General features: G+C 38.1%; 1 protein-coding gene across 4 annotated transcripts in view; it reads left to right on the top strand.

The window, feature by feature from the left end:
- Positions 1–19,293, top strand: part of ARHGAP21 (Rho GTPase activating protein 21) — a 112,901-nt gene that overhangs the window by 35,534 nt on the left and 58,074 nt on the right. For all 4 annotated transcript variants that reach the window (XM_058831432.1, XM_058831431.1, XM_058831434.1 and 1 more), the window contains 2 exons: positions 11,401–11,583; positions 17,543–17,567. In XM_058831432.1, the coding sequence (XP_058687415.1) occupies positions 11,401–11,583; positions 17,543–17,567 (208 nt within the window). The remainder of the gene's footprint in view (positions 1–11,400; positions 11,584–17,542; positions 17,568–19,293) is intronic.

Below are 19,293 nucleotides of genomic sequence, written 5' to 3' on the forward strand. Positions count from 1 at the left end.
GACTTAACTCATTGTAGAAATTCATGTTGCTGGAGAAACATTTTGTAGTGTCCAGAAGTACAGGGAAATAACTTGGCAACTCTGAGCAATTTGAGCCACAATAATAGGCATGCAAAGACAAGTAATTCTTAAATAAGCAAATAGATTTTAAAATGTTAAAATAATTTCTTCTCTCTCTCTGCTCCAACCTCCAGACAGAGAAACGAGTGTAGATTTATTTACCTGTGTCAACCATTCTTACTGACATATGCAATGCAAATAGTGAGGAAATACAAGCAGGTCACATATGATCCTGTCATAAGTCAGTGTTCAGAAGCTTTTGGATTTGCAGTTAAACTGAAAATCCTGTGAACAACTTTCTCCTCTTTATCCTCTTTGTGATATCTCTGGGCATAAAGATTTAAGATATTTTTTCAGGTTAATGATGTCACACCCCTTCTTTAAGCATTTTCCTGTGCATTGTATCTTTGTAAAAGAAGTTTCTCGCTGAAAAGGCTGCTTTTTTTCTTCTGTTATATATGCACAATAGATTACAAATTTGGAGGTTGGTCAAAATTCAGTTTGGGTGTTTGGATATGTGGCTTTTCATCTGTGTATGCTAATTTTATTTTGCTTTGCAATGGACAAGCCTTTTCACTTCCAAGTTTAAACCTTTGAAACATAACAGTATGTTGATTTGCACATTATATAGAATGTTGAAATTAAATGTCTTGAAATGCAGGACCAGGATTGTTTATAAGTGGTGAGTTTGCAGGAGTTTATTAATAAGTCACTGTATTAGAAATCTTTAACACTGAGTATCTCAAGCTGTATGTAAATTTATTTAGAAGTTATTTTTGAGTAGTGAAGCTGTGTATGTGGGGAGGTAAAGAATCTTGACACACTGGTCTTCTGTGTGGAGTTTTGAACCATGTTCTCTGTGTTAAAATTCCTATGATGTTTTTTAGCCTTGATCCATGTAGTTTTTCTTAAAACACCCCCATATGTCTAGGTAAGTCTTGTGCAAACGGAGTCAAATTCTAGAATAACAACCCATGTGCAATAACCATGTTTTTAAGGTTTCTGTTGAGGTTTGACATTGAAGGATCAAATCCCTGATCTTCCAAAGGCTTCTCTTTGGCTTTGGGCAGGTCAAGAGATTTTTCTGATATGCATGAAATAAAATCCCAAGTAGAGCTGCTGTAGTGCAGTATTGAATGAGCTTAAGCCTTAACAGCTTGAATTACCAGCAGGTACAGTGATGCACTTAAGCAGATGAAGTGATGTGTCTAGTCTCTAAATGATCTCATTTTCTTGTTTTTAGAACAGGAATGAGCATATTCTGTTTATATTGAAAAATTCAGTACTTTCAGTAAGAGAAGGTCAGCCTCATGCTTACATTCAATAGAGAGCAGGTATAAGGATGCACTGTCCCACTGCTCATCCCAAAAGCAGTAAAGCCCTTACTCAGTATTGTAGCTGCATCCTGATGTAGCCTAGTCATTACAGAGATTTGCTGTAGAGACAAAGAAGCTGTGGAAAAGTGGTTGTTCTCTTGGGTAGTTTGGTCAGCTTTTAACTGTGTCCCTTGTAGTGTAAATAATTTTTTGATTCAAGACATAGTCTCTGCCTACAGTGGAGAAAAACACTATGAAGGGAGAGAAATCTGTAGGTAGTTTCAGGGCTGGTAATAGTTTCAAGTGTGGAGCATCAGGTTACTGAAATGGGGTTTGTGCTGGTGATTTTGGTGATTTTACATTGTGCGGTGTCTGGTGTTTTTGAAGGCTTCTGCAAAGCTATTTCACATGTAAATACGTTTGTATGGTTATATTATGGTGGAAGTGTAGTGGAAACTATCTGGTATGTTGTGTGTTTGGTATAGCCAGGTTATTCTAGAAAGCAAAAAGAGAACAAACTTGATTGAAACTCATTCCTATTTTTGCAGTAGTTTAGTTGGGGACAGAGGTGGTGTTTCTTATTGTCCTCTCCCCGTTTGTAGGAGGCAGAGTGGGTCATGGGGCAGCTCATAGTCTTGAATCTGAAAAAATTCCATATGGTTTTAGGAAGGAGGCAGTATAAGACAGGCAGCTCCTGACAGCTGGTGACTGTGCAAGGTGCTCTTACCACTTCTGTCAGACTGCTGAGAAGATTCTTTTATCTTGCATGGAGTAACCTCAAACATTTCTTCAATACTGAGGAGCAGAAGCATGCTTTCCTTGTCTCCTGTCTCTGATATTTTCAATTACACTGTAAGGTGAGGACAGAGAATTTCCTATTCTTAACAAGCAATGACAGAACAAGCCGAGAAGGAAAATTTTCAATTTAGCTAAAATAAGATCACATGATATTTTGCTGTTGTGCTAGCTACCAGCCCTGCAGATGTTTCCTTTCTTTCCAGTTTAAGGATGTAGCTGTTAAGAGGGTAGACTTTTGCTAATGAGTCTATAAGAAAACAAGGAAGCTCTCAATTTCTCTTTGTTGTTAATGTTTTTCTGACTAAATTTAATATTATGAACTCCATGTTTGCTGTTACGAGTAACAAAATTCAAGATACAAACAAAACACATTGTGAAAATAGTTTGTGTCTCTAGCCTATGAAGTTTTTTATTATGTACTTTTTTACTCTGCCTTAGTGCTGTTGCTTGAAATGGGCTCTTACTCTGTGGCAGTATAAATTACTGTCTGAAGTGCACTTAATTAGCTTTGCAAAGAGTCGTGGTCAATTAGTACACTTTTTGGATGTGTACAAGCTACTACAAATTTATATATGTGTGTGTGTAAAAAACTAAACCAAACATATTATTGATTAATGAATTGAAATATGCTAAACTTGGTAGTATCTAAAGGGAGATCTGAGGAGCTAGTTCATGTTTGTGGGAGTTAGGGGCTGAGTGTGAAGAAATCCTGTTTAAAAAATGGTGGAGCACTAGTCATACCAGACATGATCTTGGCTTTGGTGAAGTTAAGAACGTTGTTCAAAAGGTCCAGCCATCAGAGCTATAGTATGAAAAAAACAGAACTTGTGCTGTGTAGAAAAAGAAAAAAGTTACTTTAAGTCTAGGCAGACTTAGTAAGTTGGAATTTTCTTTACTTTGAAGTAGAAGAACTCTTTCTGAATCTCACCTGGCCCGGGAAGCTGAAAGCTGGTTTCTTTCAAGCAAGTGTGTCTAGCTAGACTCAGTTTGCAGAACCACTTGGGGTGTTACTGTTGTCAATCCAGAGCCAGGTAAACTGAAAAATTTTCAGTTGATCAGACACATGGAGGGGACATTTTGGATATCTACATCTTGCTGTAGATAGCCTTCAGCTTTGCTTTTTAGATCTTGTGGAATAGTGAGGAGACTGACATGAGCACCAACTGCTTTACAGAGCTGCCTTTCATGAGCAGCAGAGTGCAGTAAGGCAAGTTTGAGCTGTGTAATAACATGCACACATGGAGGTTTTTACTGTTTGTTTTCTGTGTATGCCTTGACCTTTATGAGAACTGAACTCCTTTATCTTGAAAATACTGTTTATCCTTTGAATGAGTGTGTTTACTACAACACTAGTAGTGCAGAAGTAGACAGAAAGTGCACAGAAACATGTATGCCTCTGTCCTGGTTCCAAGCCCAAGCCAGTTCTGTAGCCTGCATGGTGCTTGACAGAATTTTGTTTCCTTCCCTGTGCCTCTCAGCCATCTGCCATGCTGGCACAGATGCTCTGGTTTTGAAAGGTCGCAGATTTCCCACTTACTTCATACACTGGGAGTAGTCATGTATTGCCATTTTAGTTGCCTTTCTCCTTACCTGGTTTTGGTTTGAGGGTATGATTTATGTATTTTATTGAATTAATTAGAGAATTCAGTCCTGAGATGCACTTCAAAGTTCGGTGTCCTCACTAACCTCTGCTGCAGGCAGGCAGCCACTGCCTTTATTATTGTCCTGTACCGTCTTCTGTTCCATCTGGGCGAGATTCACAGTCCTAAATGACAGGTTGGTTTGCTCCCAGGATTACGTCCTAACGCATGCCTGAATTCACTTTTGTTAATCCACCAAAAAGGATCCAGGGTTAGTGCCATAATGGTGCATTAAAGTGATAAGAGATGAACTCCTGTGAGGGACACACCTAGACCTGTGGTCACTCCATCAAGTGATGCTCACATCTTTATTGCCTTCCATTGCTCTGAATTCTCATTGTGGGTCTCTGGAAGACCCATGAGAGGGCTAAAAGAGGGAGAGCTGCTCATGGAGATCTTGCTATTGCTGGTAGCTGCTTGAGTCCCACTTCACCAACCCAAGTGAGCAGCAAACAGGAGGAATGGCACTGCCTGTCTTCCCCTTAGTCTGTGATCTCTAATAATCTGTTTCTGTTTTCCTGTTGTTTGATATTGAACTATTAATTGTAGTAAAAGTCTCCACTTGTAGTCATGAATAATTAGCATCCTGTTCTAGTGGCAGCTGAATTCTTCAGTTTGTTTACCTCTATTACCCTTTCCAGTCAGTGTGTCCCACTCAGCTGCAATACAAGAGAAATTTTAGTATTGGGGTGTCTCAGCAAATTTCTTGTGCTTCATGCATGCATTACACTTGCCTGATAAGAGATGAATTGGGACCCTGGTGATTCTGAGTGCTTATGCTTTCCCTGAGTTTGGGAGTTGAAGCCTTCATCTGGAAACTCTTTTATTTTTTTTTGCCCCCTCCCCCTGTGCACTTTACAAAGAACTGTACATGGAAGAAGATCTGTGCTCCCAGTTCCAAAACCAGACTGCAGTGACCCCAGAGTGAGGGCCCTGACTAGACCAGCTTTATCTGTCTCTGTTAATGCTATCTACTGATGGTTTTAAGTGTGTGGACTCAGGCTGTGTTTATTTCCACATCTCGTCTTGTGGTGAATGTGGTTCTGTAGCTGTTTGATCTTTAGAGCTTTGAGGGTTTGTTTACATCTGCATTTCCAGTTTCAGGTGCTTCATGACAAGGCAGGCTCCTCTTGGTAACTACTGAAAACAGGCTCAGCAGTTAAAAGCACTGAGCAAACAACTCCTTCTTGCAGCTTTCTTAAATATATAGCAGTGAAGTGGCCAGGATGGAGACAGATACCTTCTGTCTCATGCTCCGAGGGTCTTGGCACCAGTCAGAGATCTGTTGAGTGGGATCTGTTTCCCTGTGGCCCATTCTGTAAAGAGGAATCCTCAGAGATGTTCTGGGGTAGGAAACTCTTCTGTGATTCAGTACATCTCAAACTGTCTGATTTTTCTGTTTGGGGAACCCTCTTACAGTGTCACTCTGTAGATAAAGGCTTTCTCAGTGGAGTGAACTAATATCAGCACATAGTAAATGTCAGCAATCACATAAATATATGTTGATACTCTTAGGCTGAGTATATTATGTTGTGAATCTGTATTGCATTTGAGAGTTCAGCTCATTATTGTATAGAGGGAAACTTATTTTTAATTTAGAGTGATTTATTTCTGTTTGGCAAAGTTCACTTTGACATGTGTTAATTATATTCAGCCATGCCCAAGTAATGTTTGTATTTCTAAAAGGCAGACAAGAAAAAGGATGTACTTTTGGATTGAAGTAGGTAGAGCATGTAAGTAGGAACTGTTAATTATTGTTTATTAAAATTAAACAATATCTTTTTTAACCTTGTTGCTTGTTTGATGTGATGGGTGATACTGGAGTAGCATGCAAAAATGAATGCTCCAGTTTGACACTAAAAATACTGAAACATTTGGGATATTTGTTAATTAACTGTGCACGCTAATTTTGATGTCAGTAAAGAAGGGACAACTTTGGTATTATGCATGCACTGCTGCATGCATCTTTGGAATTCAGCTGAGAGTTTTTTAACAAGTCTAGCATGTACAGCTGTTAAATATTCAGTTGGTGGGTTTTTTTGTTGCTTTTTTTTGGTTTGTTTTTTTCCCCTCTCTTGCTTTCTGCAAATTCTAGATGCCTTTTTTTATGGTGTCAGTTACCATTTACAATCTTAAATTGAGGATTTTTATAGATTTCCTCATATCTCACCAGTTTGGCAGACTGATTTCTGATCATCCATGTGGGTTTAGAGAATATTGTTGATTACATTCTGTAGCCATCTTTCAAGGACAGAAAATGATGAAATGCTTCTTTGAGGGAAGGACACTGTCAGTATATATACTGACAAGTTATATTTCCTGCCTGAATTTCTGTCTCTGTCAACATCCTACCTATTCAAGGTAAGATTACAAGTTTTGGTAAACATAAGAGTCAGAAGTTTGGACAAGTGGGTATTGGACACAGAGGCCTAAAGTGATTTGGGTTTGGGGTTTTCTGTGTTCCAGTTTTCCTGATGGTCTCTTTGCAGTGATTTTTTTCAGTAAGAAATGAATGTATTTACTGAGGCTTAAAGTGATGGAACTAATTTATTTGTTTTGAGAAGAAGGCTGTGTTCTGAATACTTGGAAGATGGATTTACTTAAAATGTCACCTTTGTGTCAGTAATTATTTTTCTTCAACTAGGAATAACTTCTGTATAAGATGCTGTTTGTGCATTCCAGTTTGATTTAAAGACACATTAGAAATTACCTCACTGCATCTTTGGACTGTTTCAGTACATGGTCATGGTATTTGGCTTTATAAATGTGACCCATTTCCCTTGAAATTTTGGTTTATTGGCTTGAGAACTGAAAGACAGTCAATTTACACCTTGTGTGAGTGATCCTGCTTCTCAGGTGCTACTAAGATAAAATACTGTCTGTCTTTGTATGCTGGATATGCCTTTGTGTGCTGCAAATGAGATGGGGATAACGTATCTCAGAAAAGGTTGTATAATCCTTTATATGGCTGCCTTATAGGCAGGTTTTTTCTACACATTCTGTAGTCTTAGCCAGAAAAGACCCTTTTATTTCTTCTTTGTTAGCTTTTTAAAGAGCCTATTTCATTGTTACATTAAAATAAGGCCAGACTGTTCCAGAAAAGCCTTTTTTCTCTGCAATAGCAGATATTTAACAGGGCAGTTACTAAGTGATTGTGACTGGGTACTAAAACTGGGGAAAGCAGATGACCCTGTAAGAGAAATTTCCCTGTTTTCAAGTGAGTCCAGCTATTATTAGAGCATTTGGAATATCCTGTTAGCGTCTCAGGAAGATTTTAGGGATTAATAACTATGGTTTTTTTCTCTGGCTTATGTCGGTAGTTACTGAAAAGCCCTAAAAATCACATGATAGCTGTTGAATCAGTAAAATTAGGTAACATCAATCCATTTTCTAATTAGCATATATCTGTCTAGCTGAACTGCTATATCAGGTATCACTTTTCTTGGTAGATGAGCTAAAAGTTGAACATTTGCTAAGTGCAGCTGAAGCAGGTGCTGCTTGGCACAGTCTGTCTCCTTGTTGTGACTGAGGTACCAAGAGAGAAGTCCCCTGGATGGTCTGGTGGTGGGGGTGGTTGGTTGGTTTGGGACTTGGGGTTTGTTTGGTTGTTTTAGTTTTGTTTTTTAAATGCAGATGTAGGCTCTGAAAAATGTAGTGTGGGAAACACATCTACAATGAGACTTTCATTTACATAATTTATTTGTGAAGCGTTCTGTATGTTAAAAACACATGAACCAAAATAGTTAAAAAAGATAGCAAATCTGGATGCTAGTCCCATGCCCCATTTCTTTCGAAATCATTTTAATTTGGGTACTGAACACAAAGATAGAAATTGATTGCTCCTACCAACTTTAAAAGGGCTTGAATAATATTTCCAGAATAGATAGTAGAATATATCAATTTTCTCTTGTGTTCACAATTTTTCACCTATGAGGACAGTGTTCAGAACTTAGGCCATACCTATAGAGAGTCAAGATAACTATTCTTTATTTATAGTTTTGCTTGCAATTGCCTACAACTGTCATGTAAGGATTTTCAGCTTGTACAGTACAGGTCTTTAAATTGATCAGAAGATTAAAAATTAGAGGGGCTTTAGAGAGCATGAAGGCTGGATATGTTCACTTTTTTAGTTGCTATTTTAGGCTGATACAATGGGAAGTTATTGTTCTGAGACTACTTTAAATTGTAAATAATATTATTTACAAACATTAATGCTACTGACTGATTTTTCATAATTCTTTTACTGCGTGTTAAGCTGTCAGAGATTCATGTAGTTTTATATAGTGCCATCTGATTTTGCTTGGATGCTTTCATTGCTCAGAAAGAAGGGTTAAATACAATATTAAAAACACGGTATGCATTTTACAGTGCACTTAAGCATCTGTTGTATGTCCTTGCAATTGCATAGAACAGGAAATGATGCGTTGAGGTACTTTGTGCAGGAACCTTGTATGAAAAATTCCCCAGGGAAATGATGCTTGAATAATTTTTAGTAGCCTGGGGTTCTTCAGTCCTTGAACTCTATTGTATGCATTCTGACTTTGATTTTGAGGACTGAGTCTATAGAGAAATAAACAGACACATCTTCAGTAAGGACTATTGCACAATAATCTTTGCTTTATTAGATCTTATATAAAAATGAAGCATTCATGTTTCATCTCTTGTAATGAATGCAAAGGACTCTACCCAAAAGACAGATTCCCTTATAGATATGAGATACTTACGTATTTGTAACTTGATACTTGATTTGCAAGGAAACCGTGTAGGAACTTTGCCTTCAGTAGTGTGTACTTGCCTAAACATCACCTTGTGCTAAACATCATCTGTTTCTTGCTTGCTCTCTTGCACCCTTGTTTTGTTTATGTTTTTGAGAACTTCTCTTGTTCCTTTTTAAAGCTTTTTCTGGCAAGGGATATTCTGATGTGTGTGCTGTGGTTGGAAGTGTCACAGGGTTACTCAACAGATGTTGACTCTTTATAAATCAGATTCTTGCTTGTTCATAGTGGTGGCTGAGAGTTGCTATCTCACATTTATTACTGATACTGGCTTTTTCTGTTACCCTGTTGACAGGCCTTGCAGAAGATCCAAGGTTGGCATGATGGTCACCTTTCCCTTTTGACATGTTCTTTCAAGAAATAATTATTTGGCTGTGGGTTCATGAGTAACTTACAGTTCAGTAACTTGTGAATGAGAAAAGTTTAAATTACAAGGAAGTTAGAGGTTCTTTTGCTACACTGAAATGCTGAAACTCCTGTTTCTAAAAGCTACTTAAGTTCTCTGTATGGCTGTATTTTGAACTGAGGTTACAGTGCTTCTGTATGTAAATTATAGTCATCAGTTGTTACACATACTAAAATTACCTTTTGGCTAATTAAGGAGGTTTTTATTAGAAAAGAGATGGAAGTATATTGAAGACTTACATTTTTTCAGTGCTGCATTTAAACCTGCTGTTTACCTATTTCCAACTATGGGTATTTGCTTATGAACATTTTTCAATATCTGTGGTTGTTGGATCATTTTAAACTTTGCATCATGCGTTGCATATAAAAATCTGAGAGGAGAAACAAAAGATTGCAAGGGAATTTTAAATAGATGGGTTGCTGTGAGTCACTTGATGGAGGAAATCACTGTAATTTTTTAGAGGCCAGTGATAGTTTTTTTTACTAGGAGCGATTTCTTTTGCCAGTTTACTAGGATCAAAATGTTCTTACTGGCTCCAGTTTCTGCTTGTGTCCTGAGATTGAAAGCCTGAAAACCGACATTTATTTGTGCAGAACTGATAAAATGCTCTTGTGTTCGGAAGCTGAACAGAGTGGTTAAGAACACCTCAATAACAAACTCCATCCTTAGGCTAAAGGATTATGTAAATTTTACCCTAATCTTTGCATTGTTTGAACTTCAAACTCAAGCCTCTCGGCAGTTCGAAGTGCTCACTAATTTTTCGTTTATTAGTCATCTAATTGAAGAGCCTTCTCAGTTTCACACTAACACTTGAAAATATGAATGAGGATGATAGATGAGGACAGACTAGGCTGAGATAGAGTCCTTGATACTTATAACTGTTCTTTCCAAAATCCGCTGTTAATTCTTCCAGGCTGTATGGAACAGCAGGCTGTCAGCCTGCTCTGGATTCTCCCTATTTTCTTCTTCCTGAAGCAGCTCAATTTCTTGGCTTGGCTATACTGTCCATTTGTATGTTTTTTTTCTTGCTGAAAACAGGGTTGTTGGAGGTAGGGAGGCTGGTCTTTGGAGCACTTGCTAGTGTTTTCTGGTTCTCCCTGTTGGACAAACAAGATGAGGGTTTCTGAGGATAAACTGTAGCATCTGTGGACAAATGTGTTGTGGTTTACATATCTGAATGCAAAATGTTGTTCTGGTGGATTAACTCTCACCAAGGAGCTGCAATATTTTCCTTGTAGTAATATGTGTTGCTCTCTCTGTGGTTAGAGTGGAAATGCTCAGTCTTCTCTGTAGATGTTGGTTGGAGTTGGCTGAGCCCACCTTTCCAACTAGAGCTGCAGTTCGAGATTCTAGATCTAAGACTGAAGCAAAAGAGATTATTTTGGAATAGGACGGGGAGAAAACCAAGCAGTAAATTCTGACACGGATCAGCCAGTTGCTGAGCCACAGCAGCAGAGCTACTGGAGGACAAGAAGACTATTATTTCTGTTTGAATACCCTTTGAATAGGCTATAGGCTCTGGTATCTAAATTTGTTTCACGCATCGTTGAACTAGAATCTTTAGAGAAGGGTCATAGGATTTTGCATGCCTTCTTTGTGTCTCCTGTGTTTGAGTGCTGGTGTGGCACTCATTTTGAAAGTTGAAATGGAAGATTTTATGTAAGGCTGAGAAGGTAAATATTTTAATAGGTTGCTTGAGTCATAGGTGTATAAAATTACCCGTAAGAAAAAACCCACCCAAGACTGCTTATTTCTGCACGAGAGGAAGGATTGCAGTTGGACTGTAAAAGGAAAGGAGATTTTTTTTACTTTTGTGTTTAGAATTTGCATACTGAAATGTTCAGAGAAAATAGCTAAGGGTGGAAAAGCAAAGGTGAAGTCACAGATATGACTAGAGGAAAATGTCATACTGGAGAAGTCTAACCAATTGCATGATTGGTTTTACTTGTATTAATTGAGGATATACTAGTCAAGAAAATCATCCCTGATTGTGTGGGAAGGAGAACTTTGTTTTGTACTTGTGTATGTGAGATACATACAGCCAGAAATGGGGTCCCAGAAGTCACATGTCTATTTCTAAATAGAAGGCAAATGAAACATGCAAGCAGGATGCATTTTTTGCGGTTCCTTCAAGTCTTTCATTGTTACTGATTTTTTTAATATTTAACCTCATTTAAAATTTAAATGTTATTCTGTGTGCAGTATGACCAGATGTCAGTGGTGTAAGGGGTGCTGCTTTAGCGTACACATTTGAAAATACTAGTGATCATCAAGCTAATTTGGTTATGGGGGGAGCAGTTCTATTTTCAAGTTTACAGGAATGTCTAGGAATTCTTACTCTTGTTTTCTTTTTATTTTTCAATAATCCAAATTAAAACTTCTCTACATATCTTCTTCTATTTTAGACATCAAAAAATAAAGATGGAAAAGAGCAGAGTGAAGCTATATCACCATCGGAGGAGGAAGAAACTTTCTCTTGGCCTGGTCCTAAAACTGTTGTGCTAAGGAGGACATCTCAGGGTTTTGGCTTCACCTTAAGACACTTCATAGTCTACCCTCCGGAATCTGCAGTTCAGTTTTCTTTTAAAGTAAGTGGAAATAACAATAAAGTACTTTATATAAAGCTGTACCTTTTAGGGTGAAAGATCTATAAACACATTTAATTTCAAGTAAGCTGGATTTGTCTTACACAGATGGAAGATCCCTTGTAATGCTCATGGCATTGTTTAATAGCTACTTGCTGATCTGTTCCAATAAGATGGAGTTGACTGACTATGTCAGTTAAAAATACTTGTATCATGGTGAGAACAGTGGTTACTGCAGAACAGGAAAGTATTTCTGTGTAAAGATTCTTCTTTTACCCAAAACCAGCATCATTAATTAGGCTGTACCTCTTCTGAAGTGTAGACTTGAAGGGTATGATGTTTGGGTTTTGTTGCTGTTGTCCCCTCCTCACCTAAAGTTTTTCACACTGTCACATTAAGAGATGACGAATGTTTGCCTTAGTTTCTAACTGAGTAGCCTAAACATAGTGTACATTAGACAAATCGTGTTTCTCTGTTACATTCTTTCTGCTAAAGAGAGGATCTGCAGTTCTCTGTTAGTCAAGAGACAAATATATACAAGATATATGCAGACCTACATTAAAGTATTTAAGAAAGTACATATTTTTTAATTTAAAGCAAGAATACCTTAATGTTAAATAGCTAATTGGTCGTCTTTGCTCTAAGTGTGTACTCTTTTGTGACTGAAGCTTTTCAAAGTTGCTTTAATATGGGGTATTTAGAAAAAGTGCATTTAATAATGAGACAAATTTGAAAATTGAGAGAGGGTGTTCCGAATTCAAATAACATTTGCTCTTTTTAAAGGCATCAAGTGTAATAGTTTTCATAAGCCATGCTACCCCTCGGCTTTGCTTTTGCTTTTCCAGTTAGGAAGAAGAATAAATTCTTACCAAGCTGGGGAATGGGTATTGAAGCTTTCTGGAAAGAGCATGAAGTTAATTGACTCATGTATCTCTGCAGGTGTCTTTCAGTAAAGTTGTCTGTCTTTGCCTTGGCGGCTGTAAGATTTCTTTTGAAATAGAAAAAGCTTTGCAGAAGAAAGTTGGCACATTTTTCCAGTTTACTGCAGCTATTCAGCCTTCACTTGAATGCCAAACTTTTTCCTTGACAAGGAGTGACTGAAGTTACATGGAAGTGAAACTGTTAGCAGTATCAGGTGATCCCAACATTTCTGTCGTTGAGCACAGGTAATAGCAGTCTCTGGTTGAATTCAGTGTGAACCACAGGAAGGAGGGTGGGGAAGCCTCAGCTTTGGGCACAACAAATGACACGCACTTGTTTGCATCTCTCAACAAGAGCCCCTATTTGTACTGAGGGTGAAAATAAACAGCAGGAGCAGGATTAGCCTCCTTAACTAAGAAGTGACTTGATATGTTCTGGAAAAAAGCCATCACTAGATGTCTCTGAGGGAATCAGTATGTTTTTCACATGTAAAAGGAGACAGGCACAAGGGAAGGGCATTACAAAAAAGAAATGTCTGACCTTCCTCTGTTGTTCATATCTATGTTTTCTGAGAGACCCAAGCAGTTCGTAGTGAGCCCAACACCTGTAAATCTCAAGACTTGTTTTGAAGCTCTTAACTGCCTCTTTTTCTGCAAGACAGGTCTTCATGACTTCTTAATTTTTTTCTGTTCCTTCTCTGACATGTTAGAATCTGTTTCATTCATTCCTATTTGTCTGATTTTGAGAGGGAAGTAATAATGTGATTGGATACTCTAACACCTTTATTTGTGGATGCAGTTACAAATAAAGATGGTAAAATTCATTTGGACAGAGCCCTTGTCCTGAACCATTATATTAATTAACCTGATTGGATACATTCTCTTTTCTTCCTTTCAGTGTCCATGAAGTGAAGCAAAAAACCCACAGGTCTTTCAAATTACTACTTATGAGTCGTCATAAGATGGCTTTTATAGAAATCTATGTACCTAAGTTAAGGTGTGAAAGAATGAAACTCACCTATTGTCAGCCTGATCCTAATGTGAGGCAAATCTGATTTCTGAGCTGTTCAATAGGATCTTCCATCAGATAAGGTTACCTACCAGCTAATTACAGTCTGTCATTGATTGTAAGCTCAAGTATCATTCCTCTCTCTTTCCTCATTGATCCAAATTGTAAGTGCCTCAGAAATCAGATGTTTCATTTTGTACTCCTCAAAGGAAGTATAATAATGATTAATATGATTTGGTTTTCTGACTTTTTTTAAAATCCTGTAGTAGCCTTGTCCCTCCTTCACACCTGAGGGTGCAGCCACTGCTGATGTAAGACAGATAACAGCTGGATGTTGAAGATGCCCTTGATATAACAGCTGGAGTCACTCCATCCTTGGCCTGTTTCTCAGAGCCACAAATGTCAATGTGATGCTGGTGCTTTCCCTTTAGGTCAGAGTCTCTATTGTTTACCCCAGGGTAAAAAGCATTCTAGATCCTTGAATTTTATTGGTTTTTAATTTCCCCCCTGCCCCCCCCTCTCCCCCCCGCCCCAGGTAAGCTTGCTCTCTGATCTCTTAAATTTTGCTACAAATCAGCATAGACGAGTACAGGTAGTGAAGAGAATGAAAAATATCAAAAAGTGCTTTCCTTTGAGCAATCTTTTCACATTCTTTGTGTATATATATATATGTTTTTGATTTTTTTAATACCTACTGTAGGTTCCAGTTCAGAAATACTGGTGAAAATGTGTCCATTCAAAGTTCTGCTCCTGTTGCTTGTGTTTTGTGTGTTTGAAAATTTGTTAGTGGGTCAGGTGGAATCCTCTGGGAAGAGGAGGACAAGATTCTTCACAAGGGGGAGCAGTGGCATCTCTAGGACATAGAAGGTAATATTCTTAGCCTGCAGGGTGTGGTAAAGATCACACCACAGCTGCATATTCCATGGGAATTGGAAGATAAGCTTTCTGTATGCTGGAGGATGCTGCTGCTTGGAAAGCCACTGAGGTGAATTTTCTTGGAAGCAAAGAACTACATGCTAGAGGATGTATTGAGTGGAGAAGAGTGGTCATTACTTTATAAAACATATGAAAACCTGTACTCTGTTTAGGTGTGTTTGAGATTTTGAGGAGTTCAGCATTCTAGTTAGACTAATAAAACCTTTGTTCAGTTGGAAAGCCTTTTTGTTTATTGTCCTTAAGAACTCACTGCAAGGAAGGAGATCTAGGCAGATCTGCCTCCAAGACCTGCCTGACTGCTCTGAGTCTCGAAACATACTTGTCTTGATATATAAACTTCTAGTAGTACTTCAGGACTTCAGGTGAATTTTTGTGGATGTCTGGTTTGTTGTTTTTTTGGTGGTTTTTTGGGGGGGTTTTTTTGGTTTTTTTGGGGATTTTTTTGGGGGGGGTTTTTTTTTTTGGGTTTTTTTTTGGTTTTTTTTGGGGTTTGTTTTTTTTTTTTTTTGTTTTGTTTTTTTTTTGTGATATCCTATTCCCATATGAAAATGATTGGTTATGATCAATTCAGGGAAGTGTTTCTGCATATTTTAAAACGGAATGCTAGTATGTTGTACTTAAATTATTAATATTTTTATTATATATAAAATATATAATATTTTTTCTATCTAATTCATTTAGCATTCCATATGTATGTAGTAGTGCAGGTCTAGGTCAAATTCAGGGTATTGTGTTAAATTCTACTATCTTTTCATGGTTCCTGCATAAAACATATTTAGTACAAACCAAGGGTCTCTCATTATAATTTGCCTCAATTAACTAACTTAAAGCACTGTGATAGGTTATGGAATAAATTGTTGTCTGGTCACTCCCTTGGAAGGGACAGCCCTCTGTGAAAGATGACCTTGGAAATTGAGGATGTGGTTTGACACATTTCATTTTGGCAGAAGTCCTTGACTGTGCTTCTGTGAGGATGCACACCAAACTGGGACTAGCTGCACATTCAGGAATAACCCATTTAGGTATTGTAGTTGCTTCCCATGCATCCTTTGCCCTAAAAAAGTGAATAAGGAATGTGTGAAAGATTTTGTAAGCTAGCATTGCAAAAAGCAAGTGTTGCGTAATGCCTTTAACACCAGGTGTTTATTAGGATTTGTTAGAAGCACAGTTTTTTCCATGTGACATTTGTTCTTCCAAGTTCATTTGTCTGAGAAGCAAGTGTTAAAATCTCTTCAGGTATGGATGCAGCATATACTGACATCTTGCCATGTGTAAGGGGTGAATGTAGGAGGGAAATCTGATTTCAAAACACTTGTGTTACAAAGCATTCATTCCATTTTTCAAAGCCTGACCTCATTGGTTTGATACCATGAAAAGCTAATGTTTTGCAGCTGTCTCTGGTAACAGAACTTTGCATGACCAGTGACAAAACTGAAAAAATGCATTGCAGTATTTCATAAATTATGACATTTCTGCATTAGCTAAATTTTCCGTTCAAAAATGTTTGTTATATAGTTTGTTATATATCAAACCAAATAGCCTCCCTTATGTGTAACCCAGATTTTTCAGACTTTGGGTTCTAGTGTTTCAAGTCCTAAAGATGTTTTTTTCATTTGATAGGGCCACAACTCATAATATGCAAAGATTACCAGTGTCTAATTCTGGGCTGCTGACTGTAGTTCAAAACCAACTGACTGTTACAGGGCTTCAAGAGTGAGCAATCATTGTACTTACTTAGCTTCTAGTGTGCCATTTATTCAAAGTATAGAGCAAGACAGGACTGTCCAACGTAGAGATACACTGTTTGGGCAGCAATGACAATTATCATGGCTTTTTAGAAGTAGAATATATGCTAGATTTTTGTTTTGTATTTTGGGTTTGGGGGAGTACTTTTATTCCTTAGTTCTTTGTTCCTTGAAGTTATCTTTCTCAAATATCTTTCAAAACTCCAGCAGAACTTCTGTATGCCTTGTAAGAAGTTTCTTGCTGCTAGGACAGACTTGTCTCTTCGTTACCATTATGGGGTTCATATCTGGGCCTTATTTCCTCTCTTTCTTCAAGTCTTTCTCTCTTGAATGAATTACTCAGGTCATTGTGTAGTTAGTTACTATAAGCTTATTTAATTTGAAAGACATAGTGATTTTCCTTTAAATACAAAATACCTAGAAATTTTGAGTTAGTCCATTTAAAAGTAGGAGGAAATAGCCATGTGAAAATTGTTTCTGTGGTCATTTCATTGCTCCGTCTTTCCTTCAGGACAACACTGTTCTAATTTGCTGAGGTGAATAGTTAGAAATATTTTTCAAATACTACCTATTAGTCTCGAAATTGTATTTGATTTAGTATTTTTTACTCTAGGAAGGCTACAGTTTAGAAAGCAAGCCAGTATTTTTCTAGTAAGGTAATTTTGGTTCTTAGAACATTGTAGACAAGGTTAACCTTTATCTTCATACCAAAATATTGACAAGAAAGTAACATAAATAATATAATTTTTTTTAGTGTAAGCATGCCATTTCCCCCCAGTATTTTCCAGTTGTGTGATTTTTGGGATCAGTGAGCAGAAGACTCTTCAAGGTTGTTAATGAATTGTGTTAGGGGTACATATTTTCCTGCAGCACTAGTAGTACTGAAAGCAAACCAAACCTGATTCAAATTTCAGGGAGCATATTCAGACATTGCTTACAAAATATTTCCTATCTCTTGCATATGTAGCTTTGAATTGTGAGGTGATGAAAATGTAACCTTTCCTGCCTGGCTTTCAGGGTGAAACATGTTTGCAACAATACACAGTGCAGTGTGAGGCTTCATGGTAGTTATGTCATGGGGTTTGGTGCATTTGTTTTCACATAACCCTGTTCATACTGTTTCTTTGGGAATGTTTCATAGGATTGTGCTTAGTTGTTTTTGAAATAGCTATTGCTCTACATACTCAGAATAAAAGCCTTAATTCTGTTAAGTTGAATAGCTGTGGAGAAAATAGGTACCAAAATACAGACTTTACCTTACCGGTTCACTTCAAGTCTTTGTATCTTAGAGATGCCTATGCATTTTTTTACATTTATTGAATTTTTAATATGCACTCTTTCTTCCTCTTTAGGATGAAGAGAATGGGAATAGACAAGGTATGTCTTGTTTTTACTCTCTTACAGATCCAGTATATTGAATGCTTCAGCTGTGTAACAGACATGAATTGCTGCCTAAGAGCTTGAAATTTAAAATCGCTTCAGAGTGAGCATCAAGCTCATTGATCACTCACTTAATTCTAGGTTATGCCAGTCAGTTCCCTTCCATTTTCATAGCTTTCTCCCTCTCACATTGCCTTTGTCTGCTTTCTTTCTTAATTCACACATGACCTTATTTTTTACAAATTTATGCTTAATCTCCATCCTAGTTAATTGAAGTTCCTTTTTGGTATTTAGCTATTTTCTCATTCATGCTTTCTTTTTGCTGATATCTTACTGTTGCCTTGAAAGAGTGAAAAATGTGTTAATTTAAGGAAGCTGGTTTTCAGATTGGGAACCCAGTCCCACTTTGTTTCCCCAGCCTGCCATGAAGGTGAGGTCCAGGGCCTGTGGGGTTATGTGCACTGTGAGTGCCCAGTGCAGGGTTCCCCTGGTGCTCTGCCTGCCAGGGCAGTGCAGCTGGCTGGGGACAGCGTGGGCTGAGTGCTGCTTCTGGGGTGGGTTCTCCTTTGTAGCAAAGCCTGGGACCTCCTTTCAGTGTACCTTTAAATACTTCCTTTAGTTGGAAGACAAAAAATATGTCTGAACTCCTGTTTCCTTTTATTTTGTGTAGCTGTGATATAGTAGAAGCATTCTGGGAAATATGAATTTATTTGAACTTTGGTACTTTTCTCTTGGAAGCAGGTGGATTCATCCATTTCATCCTCCTAGTTGTACTCAGCTGTCATCACGTGTGTGTTAAACAGTGGAAAGTTGATCTCTTCCTACTTGTCACTCCCCAAAACTTGAAGGATCCTATATCTGTTTTGACATAGAAAATAAAATGCAAGGAAGGGAAGGGAGTTGATCTTCTGTGCCAAACCAGTGTGGAAGACACCACTTGTGATCTAAAGAAAAAAGTTCTGTGGTGGTCTTGTTCTCACAGAGAGAACTCGGGCAGCTAAAGATGTAATGTAGGTGTGTTTATCTAAAATGTTACCTATTTTTCAGTAGAAAAGCAGCAGTGAAAAAATATTTATTTGGTTCACCATGAGACCTGTGAAAGTGGAAGCAAGATTACTTTCTGGAAATTTTTGTGTAGCTTCTAAACTCATGAATCATAGCTCAACTACTGCTTATTTATAGCACCGTAGTATGTTGTATGCCTTGAAATACAGATCAGAGACCACAAATGCCCTGAAAGTTAACAGCATTCTCCTAAAGGAGGGAAGGCTGGTCTTGTTCCCCTGGAAAGAGAAGAAAAAACTGTGAGGCAGAGGATGTAGATGCTTGGGAAACTTAACCTGACAATTTTGTGTATTAAACGTTTAAAACCGGCAAAATGGGGCAAAATGTGTTAGACACTGTTCTCCAGTGTTTGACATGATCTTCGGGGGCATAGGGGGGATGAATCTGCATTTACATTGCTGCAAGTCGTTCCTGTTCCCAAATTAGGGGAGGTAGGCAGCTTGTGAGGAGAAAATGAAGAAGGAGGCAGGTCTCATCTTGCATGTTGGCAGAAGTGGTGAAGGGTGAGCAGCAGCAGGAGGGGCCGAAGTCGTGTGCAGGGTTATCGCAGGGATTGCTGAGCGCTCGGCAGGAGCCGCGCCGGGGCGAGCGGCGCCTTCGGGGCCGGGCGCTGGAGCCACCTGCTGGCGGCTCCGTGCATTGCAGCCACATTGGGAAA

This window comes from Poecile atricapillus, chromosome 2 (assembly GCF_030490865.1).
Source record: "Poecile atricapillus isolate bPoeAtr1 chromosome 2, bPoeAtr1.hap1, whole genome shotgun sequence".
NCBI classification, from domain to species: domain Eukaryota; kingdom Metazoa; phylum Chordata; class Aves; order Passeriformes; family Paridae; genus Poecile; species Poecile atricapillus.